Source organism: Eurypyga helias, unplaced genomic scaffold, assembly GCF_000690775.1.
Source record: "Eurypyga helias isolate BGI_N326 unplaced genomic scaffold, ASM69077v1 scaffold14594, whole genome shotgun sequence".
Taxonomy (NCBI): Eukaryota; Metazoa; Chordata; class Aves; order Eurypygiformes; family Eurypygidae; genus Eurypyga; species Eurypyga helias.
This window is the reverse complement of record NW_010245722.1, coordinates 34,480-48,639: the sequence shown is the minus strand read 5'-3', so window position 1 is coordinate 48,639 and position 14,160 is coordinate 34,480. Positions and strand designations below refer to the sequence as shown.

Below are 14,160 nucleotides of genomic sequence, written 5' to 3'. Positions count from 1 at the left end.
GGGCACGGGCACAGCACGTGGCTCTGCTCAGCAGGCAAGAGCGGGAAGGCCAGCCCTGGCGCGGGGCCGGGGGCTACCCCAGCGGGCTCACCCCAGCCACATGTTCACCCCAAGCAAAGCTGAGGCTGAAGCCCACTCAGGAGAGGTGCTGGCAGCAGGCGCAGAGCGTTCGGACACCCTGGACAGGCTCTCTCCAAACAGAGCTCCACAGGGAGAAAAGGCACAAACCTTTTGCGTCTGTGAATCGCACCACCCTTTGAAACCCCTCTTCCCCTAGAAACTGCTGCTTCCCCAGCTCAGGAGCCTCGTCACTCACTCACACCAGCAGCAAATCTCAAATTATTCAGCGGTTCCCCTGACAGAACCCGGAGAAAACAGCCAAAAGGAGTTGTACGGAGCAAGCGTCCTTGAGTTTTCTCAGTAAGGAAGCCAGAGCTTTCCACAAGCCCCCAGATCCATGGGAACACTGCGCGGATCCCAAACTCAAAGGCCTTTCCCAGTCACCAGAAGTGTCACCAACAAGGCAAGTTAAAGTGCTTTGGATCACCCGGGAAGAGCAGAAGACGGAGGCGTCTTTCTTACTCGTGACGGTCCTGGCTGCACATGGGACACGCAGCCGGGCTTTCCACACCGGCCGCAGACACTGACCAGTGAGCGGGAAGCTGCTTGGGAAGTAATCCTGGAACGTGGAGTTCTGTCCTCTTGCCTGATGGGGAGACTAAGCCACGTAAACAGCCACTGGAAAGACAGACCCTTCCAAAGGTAACCCCGAGCACAGTCCCGCGGACTATCCGCCCTTGGAGCACAGTTCACAGCTCGCCTTCAGAGCCCCCCGCTGCTCACGAATCATTTCTGCCTTGGCTGTGCAAAGACGACTCTGCTCACGCTGAGCCCAGGGAAGGAGGCACCTGGAAAGACACCACGTAGCCGGAGCGAGTTTGGCTCCACCAGGCGAGCCCTTTCCAAAGGAGCTTTTTAACCCCTCCTCGTCCCGATGCGGATCGGTCAGTAGCCGCATGCCCTTCTGTGGGATGGTGGCATCCATCGCCAGCAATGGACACAGGGAGTTTGGTCAAATCAGTCTGAAAGCAGCCTGGGAAGTGTAGGAACACTGGAAGCACTTGGAAACGTCGCTGCAGCGCATCGCCGGGACATGCTCCTTCAGCTCCCCGCGGCGTCTCCTCCGGACGCTACGGAGCAGAGCTGCTTCAACGTGGCTTGGGAATTAAGTACCAAATCCAGTTCGGAGGGCTGGCACCACTGCTCAGAAGGTGCTCTCGAGCAGGCAGTGGCACCCACAGCCCGTGGGACACACCTCCTGGGTGCGAAACCACTCCATCATATGGCTGGTGTGGCCGCCGTGCCCGCACGTCAGGCAGAAGTTGGAGGAACCTCGCACGGCCACGTGGCAGATGGCACACTGGAACGTGAAGCCCTTGCAGATGGCACACTGGGTGCCACGCGCCTCGCTGCGGCAGTGGCTGCAGTACACGCCGAACTCTGCCGGGAAATGGAGAGTCGGATTGTTAGTGCGGGCTGAACTGTGGACGGAGAAGCACGACAGCCAGCCTCCCCCCCTCCATCTGATGGACGACCTCCCCAAACCTGCTGCCCAAGAGATCTGCCTCAAGTCTCCCTCAGGGAGAATGGTTATCCGAGGGAGCTCTTCCCTTGTTCTCCGTATGGGAGTAGAGACACGGGCCACTGACCCCCCCCAACGGCTCAAGAGCTGTCGGCTGGGAAGGCGTGTTGGGTTTCTAACTGGGGTCACTCCTGTCACCCCCCAGGAGGTGTCCCTGGTGACAAGGTGAGACCGTAACAAGAGCTAAGCAAGCGACCGCTGCTTCTCTGGCCTCTCTCACCCGCTCCTCTCCTCCCAGAGGCCCAGGAAGACAACATTTTGGCGTCTGTCCTTAAGTGGCAGCTCTGGGCAGCTACGCCACTGAAAATATTCTGGGAGTAACGTTCTCTTTGCCTATTTCTTGGCTAACTCGACCACAGGTCGAGATCTGTAGTCAGAGATCAGGACGGTGCACGTCTGGGCTCTTACGCTGAGGGAATAAGGAATCGCCATCAGCATAAACAGCTGAACGGCACCAGCGTAGCAGTTTGTGCATTTCCAGCTTGGCTGGAGAGACGTTGCAGCCCACGAAGCCCTCGCAGCAGCACTGCAGGCCTCATCCCCACGCAGCGCTGGGAAGAAGCTAAGCCCATCTGCTGGCAGAGCTAACCTCGGGGCAGATCGACGGACGCTTTTCATCCCGCTGGCTGACCGCACGGTCCCCGGCCCCTGAGGTAGAGCCGTGACCCTGCCTGGGCAGCCGGAGCAGGCACTCACCTATTCCTTTGTGGGGATCAGGGGGACAAGAGACAAACTTCAGAACCTCCGCCCGCTTCTCTCGCAGGCCCCAGCGATAAAGGATTTCTCCATAGCACTTTTTAAAGTCATCAAATTGCTGCGTGTTGGCAGGATCCAAGAGCCTAGAGTAATAAAACAGGGTTGTCAGCCACCCAGCTGACTCACAGAGGCTCCGGTTGCAATCTTCTTCCCAGCGATGGCTACACAACCAGCTCCCATCCCTAGAAGAGCAGCAGATTACTTCCCACGTGTTGCCAACAACGCTGCTGAACGCCAACCGGTCTGGCCTTCGCTCCTTCTACGCTCAAGGGCGTGACAAATGGGTGGGCTACCACCTGGGGACCCCACTGTGGCCACTCACAAGCTGTATCATATGCAGCCAGAGCTGATCTGCAGTACGAAGCTTCCCCCAAATGCCCAGTGGAAGGAAAAGGTCTAGGAGCAGGCGAGCTGCTTCCCTCCTAGTTGTCACAGCACCAGCACAGACCTGGCTCCAGGCACAGTCACTCGGCCCTGAATACCCCCCAGGCGCGCTGTGACGTACCTCTTGTTTTTCTCGTGCTGGTCTTTCTCGCGCTCCCGATGGTCAGGATACATGAGGTTTCCGTAGCGGAAATCATCTGGAGAAGACTCGCACCAGGGAGTGGAGGCCTGCTCGGTGTCTTTGTTTGCTGCAAGCAACAAAGGGTTGTGAGAAGGAAGCGCAGCACTCGCGAGCTCAGCCTCCTCAAATCGGGGTGGGGAAGGAGACGGGGAAGACCACGCTTTGGCACACCCAGTTTTCTCCCTAGGACAGCGCTGTGTCACTGCCTGCATTCCCACAACTGCTGCCCTGCCTCAGAAAACCCAGTGCCAACCTCTGCTTGCCAAGTGCTTCTACTGCACTTCTGGTGACAGGATGGGAACGGGGATCATCAGCAGAGAAATCGAATACGGAGGAATCTCTTTTGCCTTTAGACAAAAAGCATTCAGGCAACCAATCCCATGGAGTTTGCTTGGGAACATCACCCCTGGCAGGACAGGCTCCTCTTTCCTAGACAGGGAGAACTCTCATCACCAGGGTTGCTGTTACGTAAAGGGGCCTGTGTGTACTGCCCCGGGGGCAGGGAGAAGACTGCTAATAACTGCTACAAGACAACATCAGCTGTTAACCCCCATTCTCTGCTCTTCCCTATGTCACAGATGCCTTGATATCCCACTGAAAAGTCACTGCTCTGGTGCTAGCGGGGGTGATGCTGCATCACGAGCCAACAGCTTCAACTCTGACCCCGGGGACTTGTCTTTGACACCTTCACAGCTCAGTGAAAAATATCCTTAGGCCACCAAGAACCCAGCCTTCCCAGCTGCTGCTGGTTTTCTGGTGATAGGAGAAAGCACAGCATCGCTTTTCCCCTGAACCCCCTGGAATTAGCTGGCTGATGACACTGCGAGGTCTGCGAGGACACTCTCGATGACGGTTTGATGGTTGTGGCAACTGGGAGAGGTGTCTGAGGATCGGAGGAAAGGAAATGTCACTCCCGTCCTCACAAAGGACAAGAAGGACCCAGGGAACCTCAGGCCAGTCAGCCTCACCTCGACCCCTGAGAAGGTGATGGAGCAGCTAATTCTGGGAACGCTGCCCAGGGACAGGAAGGACAAGGCAACGCTCAGGAGTAGTCGTCACAGCCAACAGTCTCAAACCACGCGGAGCACGAGGGCTGCGGAAAGCTTAGGATACCCGGCAGCAGCGAGGCAGTCACCCCGAGTGCTCACTACAGCCAGGCTGGAAGCACAATAGTTCAAACTGGGCTCCCTCTCTCTCCACCTGCCTCTAGCTTGGAAGCCGCGGGAGCTCTCGGCTCTGGGTTAACCTGCGATCCAGGGCCTAGTTTGTTATGTCTAAGGCATCTGTAATGGTTTCTCCTGGTCGGAAAAGAGGCTACAGAAATCAGAAGGGGCAGGACTGCCAGAGCATCGACATGGTCACAGCCAGCCCTGCTCCCTTCCAGCCACAGAGTCACATCACCCGAAAGCTGCTCTGGCTGAGCACGTCTGCAATCACAGCCAGTACTAACTCCCTTCCTTCCCCGCCACGGGAGCCATCTACAACCAGGACAGATTCCTCTATTTACCACCCAGGCCTCGTACCTATGTTCCAGCCGCCGGTGCCAAGTCCGGGATCTGACATGCTGGAACAGGAGCCCGAGGAAGTAAAGCTGGGCTGTCGAAGAGGGAGAAGAGAGGAAATCAGGTCACCTACACGAGATGCTCAAAGGTATCCAAGACAAATGGGAATGAAATGGTGAACATACGTATCGGCTGTGGGAGGCCAGGTTGGAGGCTCGCTGAGGAAAGGGGCCGTAGGAGTTGGGGCAGCCCTGTAGCCTGGACTGGGCTTCAAACACACTGCAGAGCATGGCCAGGGTCTGCACGTCATGGAGCTGCGAATAATGAGCCAGCCTGGGAAGCAAAAAGGACAGACAGCATGAGACGGGGCACAACTCAGGGGCAAAAGCATCAAGACTCCAGGGCAACTGATGTGGAGCCTGTTGCACAAGTGGTTTTGGGGGACGCTACTCCCCATGGGAAGCACGTGCGCTCTGCAGGACCCGGTTCCATCTCCACCCCACCTTTGAGGAGCCAAGTCCTCCTCCTGAAAACATCCATGGCCAGGTGGGAGAAAGATGGGAGCTCTGGGAATCTAGCAGTGCTCGTGGCTCGATTATCCCGAGTTTGTGCAGCTTCAGGAACAACGTCCACAGAACTGATTCTAACAGCGCACAGAGCTGGAGCCATTAGACCCAGCCACAACCTCTTTTTGACAAAACTCTCTGCGTGCGAACATCCCGCATCTAGACCACGAGGCAAAACCCCACCACAGGTTTTCTAGATGGCTGTGAAGTTTCTGGATTGTTCTGAAGACCCAGAGCGATGAAGAACTACCTGTCCTCCCCTCCCACTGCTGCCAGACAGTGGGAAAGAGCTAGGTCAGGCAACTAGGAGAAGTACACACGCAAACCCCGTGCCTCCAGAGAGGGGATACTGACAGACAACATCAACTACTAATTACATCCCCTCCTGAACAGCTTCCCTGGCAGGAGGGCATCTGCAGCTAACACTTGGCTTTGAGATCAGCTGGAATGATTTCCCAGTAATGGGAAAGTGGATTTGAAGGTGAATTAATCAGCTGCACCAACACTCATTTAGGAGGTGGGGAGCAGAAACCCCAAATATCCAGGTCAGGCATCGTGGGCGTGCTGGAAAGCAGAGCTCCTGCTGCACCCAGCCTCTTGCTCAATGGTAGCCAGGATGTGGGTGCTGGATGGGAGGCCAAATGCTGCCTCCTGCATGTCAGAAACACACTTGCAGCTTCCCTCCTTGATGCATCTCAGGCTTGAGAGGACAAAAAAAAACCCACAAGCGGCGGCACTATTCTAAATCTGGAATGATGCTCTACAACACACATAGTTATGGAGGGCTCTGCTGCAGCAACTGCTGCCCAACCCCTCCCCAGCGTTCAGACACCTACAAGGACTCCAGTAATTGACGTCCAAATGGATGCTGTGCCCAAGGTATCTCCAAATCTGGGTCAGACTTCGGTCCAAGACAGAGATCAGTGGCTACCATGGCCAGTGACCAAACCTGGCAGACAGGAAGGAAAAGCGTCAAAGCTACAATTAGAAATAACCACCCTCCCAGGGCATAGGTGTGCACAAATTCACTCACAGACCGGTAATAAGGGAGCTCGCCTTTTTTTATTTTCCTGGCAGCAGGGAACAGTTTTAGCCTCTGTGTCACAAACAGAGCCCCAGAAACCCAAAGCTTTCCCTCTCCCGCTTGCTTCGAGTTTGGGTTAAACTTTGATGAAGAACAGTCTACAGTCTATCAGACCTGTCAGGGCAGCTTAACAGACCTGTTAGTGCATTTCATATCCACAAACCTCCAAAGGGTTTACATTTGATACAGTTCTTGGGCTGGGAGATGTCTGGCGGCAGAAAGTTTACCAGTGAATCATCATGGGCATGAGAAGTATCTTGTGATTAGCAGCGAGTATTACAAAGATGCTCCAAGGGCTGGAGCACCTCTGCCATGGGGACAGGCTGGGAGAGTTGGGGTGTTCAGCCTGGAGAAGAGAAGGCTCTGGGGAGACCTTATTGCAGCCTTCCAGTGCCTGAAGGGGCTACAAGGAAGCTGGTGGGGACTATTTACAAGGGCCTGTAGTGACAGGACAAGGGGTAACAGGTTTAAATTGAAAGTGGGGAGGTTTAGATTTGATATCAGGAAGAAGTTCTTCCCGGAGAGGGTGGGGAGGCACTGGGACAGGTTGCCCAGAGAAGCTGTGGATGCCCCTTCCCTGGAAGTGTTCAGTGCCAGGCTGGATGAGGCTTGGAGCAACCTGGTCTAGTCGAAGGTGTCCCTGCCCATGGCAGGGGGGTTGGAATTGGATGGTCTTGAAGGTCCCTTCCAACCCAAACTATTGATGATTCTGTGATCTCCCTTCTCCCAGCACAGCCCAGGGCAGAAAGCAGCGCAGTCTGCCGTTTCTACTCCAACAGTTCAACTATTTCACATGAAACTTCTCTTTTATCTACCATCCTCTGCTCTGAAAATGGTCTTTTCAGTCTCTAAACCACCAACCTAGGACTGTTTTTTCTGCTGTGACTTTTAAAATGGGGCAATCAGAATATTCCAGGGAAAGGCAAAGTTCCTAGTTTGGCATGAAAAAAAAAGCGGGAAAGGAGTGTGGTGGTGGAAAGACAGCAGAAATCAGAGCTGACAACATGGAAAAGTAAAGAAAACACACGTGCTGCAGGTACAAAGAGCAGCCAGGAACAGCTGCTCACCGAGAAGCCAGAAAGAAACAGGAGAGAAACTGGAACAAGGATGGGGCTGAGTACAAGGGAGCGCAGAAAGAAAATGGGAAAGAGGCCACTTCCGGCACTGCTAGACAGCACATCTTACGTGGAGGCTGCAGCCCAGGCCTCCAGGCCTGCTAGGAACAGGGCAAGCTGCAAGACAGGCTGGAGTCACATGGGACAGGGAAAAACAAGCAAGAAGCAGAGGTATCTCGGGAAAATCTTGCTGGAGTTATTCCACCCAAGCTCTGGTCCATTGTGGGCAAACCAGACAGCGAGATGAAGCACAGACAAAGGGAAACCAGACCTGCCTTCTCTCTCCTGGTCTAGCAGGACCCAAGAGAAGCAAGACAACAGCTTGGGTTTGTTCCTGCTTACATCAGGTGAGACTATGCGTGTTCCCTGCCCAGGTCTAGGAAAAGTCACATGCTGAGGATGGGTGCACAGGCTCCTCCAGCAGTGCCAGCCCACTCCCACCTCTTTCAGGCTTTCCTGAGTCCTGTTGAACACTCTGCCTGTCATGATGGACTAATTGCATGGAAAGAATGGGTCAAAACCATGCGCTTTTCTAGTTGAAGGCGCGCTGTGGGGCTGGTCCCTGGGCTCAGGCTCCCCTGGGGAGAAGCTAGCTGCAGTTAGCACTCAGCGCAGGTGAACGCCAAACACAACGGACGATGACATATGTAAGACAAAACCACCGATGAAAACGCTGACAGCAACCAGGCAACTGTGTGCACAGTTACTCCGTTTGCTGACTCAAAAGCAAGCTGCACTCCTCACTTTGCCTGCAGGAATTCCCTGAAAAAATGTCCTTCACTCAGTTTGGCAAAGGGTATAACACAATCTACTTGGAGCCTGGGAAGGAATCTCTTGATACCAAGGTAGAGACAACCTCTGTGACTGCTCCACACACTGGGGTTCCCCAATCAGCGACTCCCTGGAACAACTCCGGAACCCAGGAGTTGTTCCAGGCTCTGGGGGTATCAAGGTGACAGCACAAGCCATCCGAGGCTAGCACAGCATGCTGAGGGAGAGGTCTGATTGAGCGCAGTACCTGTACGAGATCCCTCCGTCCCACGGCCAAGGCTGAGGCAGCATTCTTCTGGCAAGTCTCCTGGATATTATTCACGTTGAGTCTAAAAAGCAAGGAGATAGCTCAGAGCTGGTTGGCACGTTGCCTGCGAAGGTGGGCAAGTGGTACTGGCAGCAGTGAGCAGCCCAGAACTTCCAGAGCAGTATGAGCCTGCGAGCATGGGCCAGATCCCATCCCTTCCTCCCCTGCTATTCAGGAATCACTACCATCCTTCTGCCAACTCCCACTACTCATCTTTCCTAACACACTGCACATCAAATCCAGCTCCAAACTAGCTGGGATTGATCCTAAAATGTACTGCTTCCAAGGAGCTATTTGACCAAAGTTGTGCTGGGATATCACAAAGCCAAGATTCATCCTTGTTCCTAGAAGCTGGTGCCATCACTAACACATTCCTGTTCCCCTCCAGGCTGTTGCTCTGCTCTGACGGACCCAGAGGGAGATGGGATACGCTGCAGAGAAGCAGGCTGCCTTCAGCCTGTTCCCCAGTAGGACAATGCACCCACAGGGGAGTCCCCGAGAGGCTGAGGAAAGCCAAGTGGGCTTCCCAGCTTATCGCCAAAATCTTCCTGAGCCTCCTGGCATTTTTACTGCTTAAGATCTTCCAGCAAATGGGAAAAGGCCAGGCTGTTTACACATGAGAGACCCAGGGAAGAAAGCTCCAACAGGTCTTTTAAAGAACATTCTCTTTAATAATACAGAAAAGAGAGAAGGAAGATTTCTTCCTCTTTGCCTCCCTCCCATCCTTTAAGAAGGGAAACTTGCTTCTTCCTTGAAAGTTCATTGACCAGAAATTCTGGTGACTGACCAGATGGTATTACCAAAGTTAAGGAAGGAAAAAATTCAGGAACACAGATTTTGTAGCTATCTTTTCAAAAAAAATTCACTAGCAAAAAGCAGAGAACTTCTCCATCCTTTCCGTTAAAGCAGAAGAACCTGCTCTACAACCAAGTCTTCATAGGAAGGGGGCATTCCAAGTACTGCTGAAATTAAAAAGCCTTACGAGCTAATATCAGTGTTATAGTATGAGAATGTGCATTTATCGGGACTTTTAAATGTGTGTGTTTAAATGTGGAATTTAACATGGGATTTGAAAAAGAATTTGCACTGCTAATTTCTCTCTCTAGCTGATGAACACCTGATCGTGTGAGACTTGCAGTGACGATGCTGGAGCACCAGTACAAACTCTGTACAACATACCATCACTGATTTCTCCCATCACGCTCAGATTTCTAGGAGACAAGTCCCCTCTCACAGGCAGAGCAGGACATTGTAACAAAGGAACCTCACAGGCAGAGCAGGACATTGTAATAAAGCAACAAGGCAAGAGCAAAGGAGGAAGGTATGGAAATGTTTAAAGATCAGTACTGACTGATTCCAGAGCGATGCTGCTTTTCTTTGGGAAAGGATGCCTGCCCGTACTCACATGTAGAGCTCTCCCAGCAGCTTGTGGACAGGCAGCAAGCAGGAAATATCTTGGATAATAACCTTCCCAGCGGCTTTGATGGGTCGGTTGTTGGCATCTGTCCCTTCTCGTTTGCTTTTCCACCTCCTTGATTTCTGCAGAACAAACAGCCATGTGTTACTGGGGAGGAGGACAGCAGGTTTCCTGGGCTAGGGAGCAAAGCACGAGGGTCGGGAGTAATGCAAGCAGCACCCAAACCTGCCTTTCAGAAGGCTCTGTGTTACCCTGGAAAACATCCATGACATGCCCAGGAGAACAAGCATCTCCATCTGTAGGAAGTGAAAAGCAGGTCAAGGCAGTGAGCTCAAGGTCAAACTCACCCAAAAGAAGTATTTTGTGAGTTCCCCTGTGAAAGCCAATAAAGGAACAAATTGGCATCGGGCTGCCAATCAAACCTGGGCCGGTTTGGCAGGAGGACGGCTCAATTATCGTTCTCCTGAGAGGTCTGGTCTGGGAGCGCCCTGCACACAGACCGCCGCTGACTTCAGCCAACGCTCAGCACAGAGGGAGGCAGCTTCTGCTTGCCCTTGCCTTCAGGGCAAGCTGACAGCTCCAGACTGTCTCTTTTGGTCTCTCCCTTCAGGGTTTAGGTACAGCCCTGTTTAGCGCCAGGACAGGCCTCCCACCTCCTGCTTTAACAGCTTCAAACTAATAATCAGCAGATGATAAAGCAGGGCCCAAGTTTTCCTAGCAAGGATACTTAGCTACCATGCTCACAGCTACTTACGGCTGGCTCAGGACATACAGGGAGGGGGAAGAAAGGACAGGAATCAACACAAGGGAACAAAACCGAGAAGCCAAGATTCCCAAATACTCCCTGTAACAGACACAGGGCCATCTGAACGCCAAGCTGCACAGAGCCACCTTGGCTGGATGAAACGCCGCAGAGTATTTGGCTGCTATCCTGGCCTCTCCCAGCTCCTCGCTCTGGGAGGGTGAGGATGAGGGAGGAGAGGATGTGTGGCAGCACGACAGGCAGAAGGCACTGGAGCTCTACGGAGAGAAGTGCTGGCTGCTACGCAGGGCTCCTGCCTGCTGCGGAGCACGCGTTGCAGTGCTGCTCCCCGGGTGTGTTCTCTCGCTGACCCGCGGTGGGGATGCTCCTACGCAGAAGCGTCTCCTGTTTCAGAGGGTGACCTGGGGGGGGGCTTCCTGCACCCCTATCTGAAGCAGAACAGCCCCTTTGGAGGGACCAGGATAACATCCCTGTGCTGGCGGCTCTGCAAGACAGGCAGAGCTCATGCATGCAAAACAAGGGTGCTCCTGAAGAGCAGGCTGGGCTACAGGAGGGGCAAGTCTGGCCTGCACACAGGGTCACCTCTACTGTGGGTGTCAGGCCAGCTCTGGGTGCCAAACTGCCTTTGACCGTGACCATGCAGTCCTGTGAGAACCTGGGCAGGCTTATCACAGACACAAAATACCCTAAAACACCCCTAAAACTCATAACCTTAATAAATTAACTCCTTCGTTGCCTGCCTGGCCCAAGCTTAGGCCAACGTGTGGAGGAGGTCTAGCCGTGTGGAGCATACCGGCACATGCCCTGAGAAGCAAGAAGGATGTGCTCCTGAAGTCACTCCGGGCACTGGGTGACCGAGGCTCAAGCACGGGCTTGACAGTAAGTGAAGGCGTTTCCAACTTCAAGGAGGTGACGGGGGATTTTTCCAGGGATGCCCACATGACAGAGCATCACCAGCTTCCCTGATCTTCTACCGCTCCCCAGAGTAAAGAGCAGAGCGTGCATGCTACCCGATACTCAGAGGTGCCAAACGTTGGCAGAAATAGGGCTGCCAGCATTCAGTGCTACGGAAAAGCTGGCTGACCAGGGCTTCATTCTGTTCTCTGCCATGTCCCCTCAAATCCTAATTCACCCAAGCAGGATTGGCCCGCAGTATTTATCTGCTACATCACTCTGAAGCTGAGGAGCGCTACACAGTGGAAGGTGGTTAGAACGTGGCCGGGTGGGAGACCAAACTCCCTTCGGACCATCAGTTCCTAGTTCAGGATCAGCTCTGGCTCTCTTACCACTGGGCAGACTGTACCTCTTTTGGTAACACCTAAAATCATTGCTACCCTTCCCATGCTGAAGGATGCGGGCTGTATTACAACAAGGCTCCCAACCAACAGCGGCACCTGTACCTCATTCCTTGCCTGGGCAGCCAAACGCCGTCTCCTACACGCAGCAAGGAGCTGCTGCTGCTGCCAAAAACAACACTCAAGCAAAGCTTGGGAGTCCCAGCACAACACACCATTAGGGCAAGAGCTCAGGCAACGTCCCGGAAGGGCTGCCAGGCTTCTCGTGACAAAAGCTGTTATTTGTGCTGCGTTGGAGCAGGTATTTGAACCGAAGCTTGCAGACACAGAACCCCATTCTCCAGGTCTATAACCAAGGGCTTCTAGAGCTTGGCAGGTAATTTGGAGAGCAACTTGCCATCTTCTCATCATCTGTAGCCAGCTGTCCTCAGGACTTGCTGCTGATGGGGTTCCCTCTGACTGAGGTAGGCTCCCTGCCCCATCATCGGGAAGGGATTCAACCTGCTCCTGCCCTCTGCACGAGCAGACTGAAGAAGCCTCCTCCCAGGCATTTCAAATACCAGAAACACAGACAACACACATCACTTTCCACAGGTAATTCAGCCACTTTTGGGGTTTTTTTTGGAGAAGAATGACAACAAATGAGGATGAGAATGGAAAAGAGATCCCACGAATGGTTTCTGCTGCTTGCTGTTAGCATATCACCAGACACATGAAGACAGTAAGAGTATCGGAACCCCCTGAAAACTGGGACTCACAATGCGTTTTCTTCCTCTTAGCACTGCCTATTTTCTGGCAAAAAGGGAAGCCCTTATTCTTTACTGGTGCAGCTCCAGTAGAGTCGGTTTGGCCACGTGCCCTGCCAGTACTACACTTCCATGACCACTACTTCCTGCCCCTTAAGCCATGACAGAAGAAAAATATTAAAGCCACATGTACAGTTGCCACTAAAAACGTCTGGTTTTCACAGATTTGCCTCAGCTACAGCAACAAAGCATTAGGGAAAACTACAATCAGATGCATGGGAGCCATCACAGATGAGGTAAAGCTCTGACAGCAGAAGCTCTACCTTTCAACCGAATAATTGCTGGTGTTAATTACAGGAGTAGCTCTCCACCGGCCAGCATCTGAGCACGTTTAATATAAGCACTCTGGATTTCCAGAGGCAAGGAAAGCTCCAGCTTGGGTCTGTCTGGCCAAGGTGCACTGCAAGGTCCATCTCTCCCTTCTGCTTCACCCCCTCTCCCAGGAGAAGCTTCCACTATGGTGTTACCAAAAGGTGTCACCACGGCTCACGGGCATGAGGGTGGAGCAGAAGACATGCCTCTTCCCAGGGGCTGGAGCACAGGTCATGAGGGGAAGCAGGGAACGTAAGGGTTAGAGCTGGAGCAGAAATCAGCACGGGTGCACCAAGCTAACTGGGGACTGCTGAAGGTCAAAGACACGGGTCCTCTGCACTGCCCCCGACTTTTCTAGCTCTTCCTGCAGCCTAAAATCCATGCCAAGGAGAACTGCATCTACCCAGCTGCTCCTGAGAGGACAAAAGGAAAGAAAATAGCTACAGTGAGAGCAAATTAAGACTCATCAGTTCCTCAGAGCACCAGAAGGAAAGAAACCAGAGCATTTATGACAATCATGGGGTTGGAGGTGATAGTGGGGAACAGCGCTGAATAATGACTAAAAAAGCCAGCCTGCACCTGCGCTACCATACCCAAGGCTGTAATTTGCTGCAATCGGAGGTGATAACGATGGCAGTAAATGGGTTACATGTAGAAACAGACAGCCCAAGAATAAGCCACCGACTGCTTCGTAGCAACCACCACCATCGCTGCATACTCAGCAGCAGTAGTTACAAAACGCTGCGTGCCTGCTCGGGAAGGATGCTGAGCAGTCGGGTGTGTGCGCCTCTGTGTCCTGCTGAGGCCGGCAGTGCCGTGGGTAGCACAAGTGAAATGTGAAGTGCCTGGTTCGCACAAGTAGATGCAAAATTTCAGGGTCTGTGGTGTAAACTGGTGTTGCTAGGGCAAAGGGAGAGGTTGTGGACAGAAGGGAACAGACGTGATGCCAACGATTAAGCTCCAATAAGGCGTTTACAAAATAAAGAGTTAAACTTGCTCCAAGTCTGGTTCAGCTGCTTGTAACATTATATTTCTAAAATAAAATATAAGAATTGCTGCCTCCCTGCAGAAAGCTATGCTCCTCTATTCTGAACAACTGCCTACGGATTAACTCCCCCATGCAGGTCACGCAGCACTGCCTGGATTTTCTCTTCAAAATAATCAACATTTACTATTTCCAGCATCTCCCACAGACCAGGCACCTTCCACAAAGGGGCTACAAAAATCTGGAGGCACTTTTGAATCCAGTGCCCCACAGC

General features: G+C 53.1%; 1 protein-coding gene across 1 annotated transcript in view; it reads right to left on the bottom strand.

The window, feature by feature from the left end:
• Nucleotides 1-1,264: 1,264 nt before the first annotated feature.
• The window catches only part of WDR59 (WD repeat domain 59), a 43,757-nt gene continuing 30,861 nt past the window's right edge, over nucleotides 1,265-14,160 (bottom strand). The window contains exons 18-25 of the mRNA XM_010150180.1: nucleotides 9,714-9,847; nucleotides 8,249-8,330; nucleotides 5,868-5,980; nucleotides 4,651-4,798; nucleotides 4,487-4,559; nucleotides 2,904-3,030; nucleotides 2,339-2,481; nucleotides 1,265-1,500 (exon numbers count right to left, since the gene is read on the bottom strand). Coding sequence (XP_010148482.1) covers nucleotides 1,265-1,500; nucleotides 2,339-2,481; nucleotides 2,904-3,030; nucleotides 4,487-4,559; nucleotides 4,651-4,798; nucleotides 5,868-5,980; nucleotides 8,249-8,330; nucleotides 9,714-9,847 — 1,056 coding nt within the window. The remainder of the gene's footprint in view (nucleotides 1,501-2,338; nucleotides 2,482-2,903; nucleotides 3,031-4,486; nucleotides 4,560-4,650; nucleotides 4,799-5,867; nucleotides 5,981-8,248; nucleotides 8,331-9,713; nucleotides 9,848-14,160) is intronic.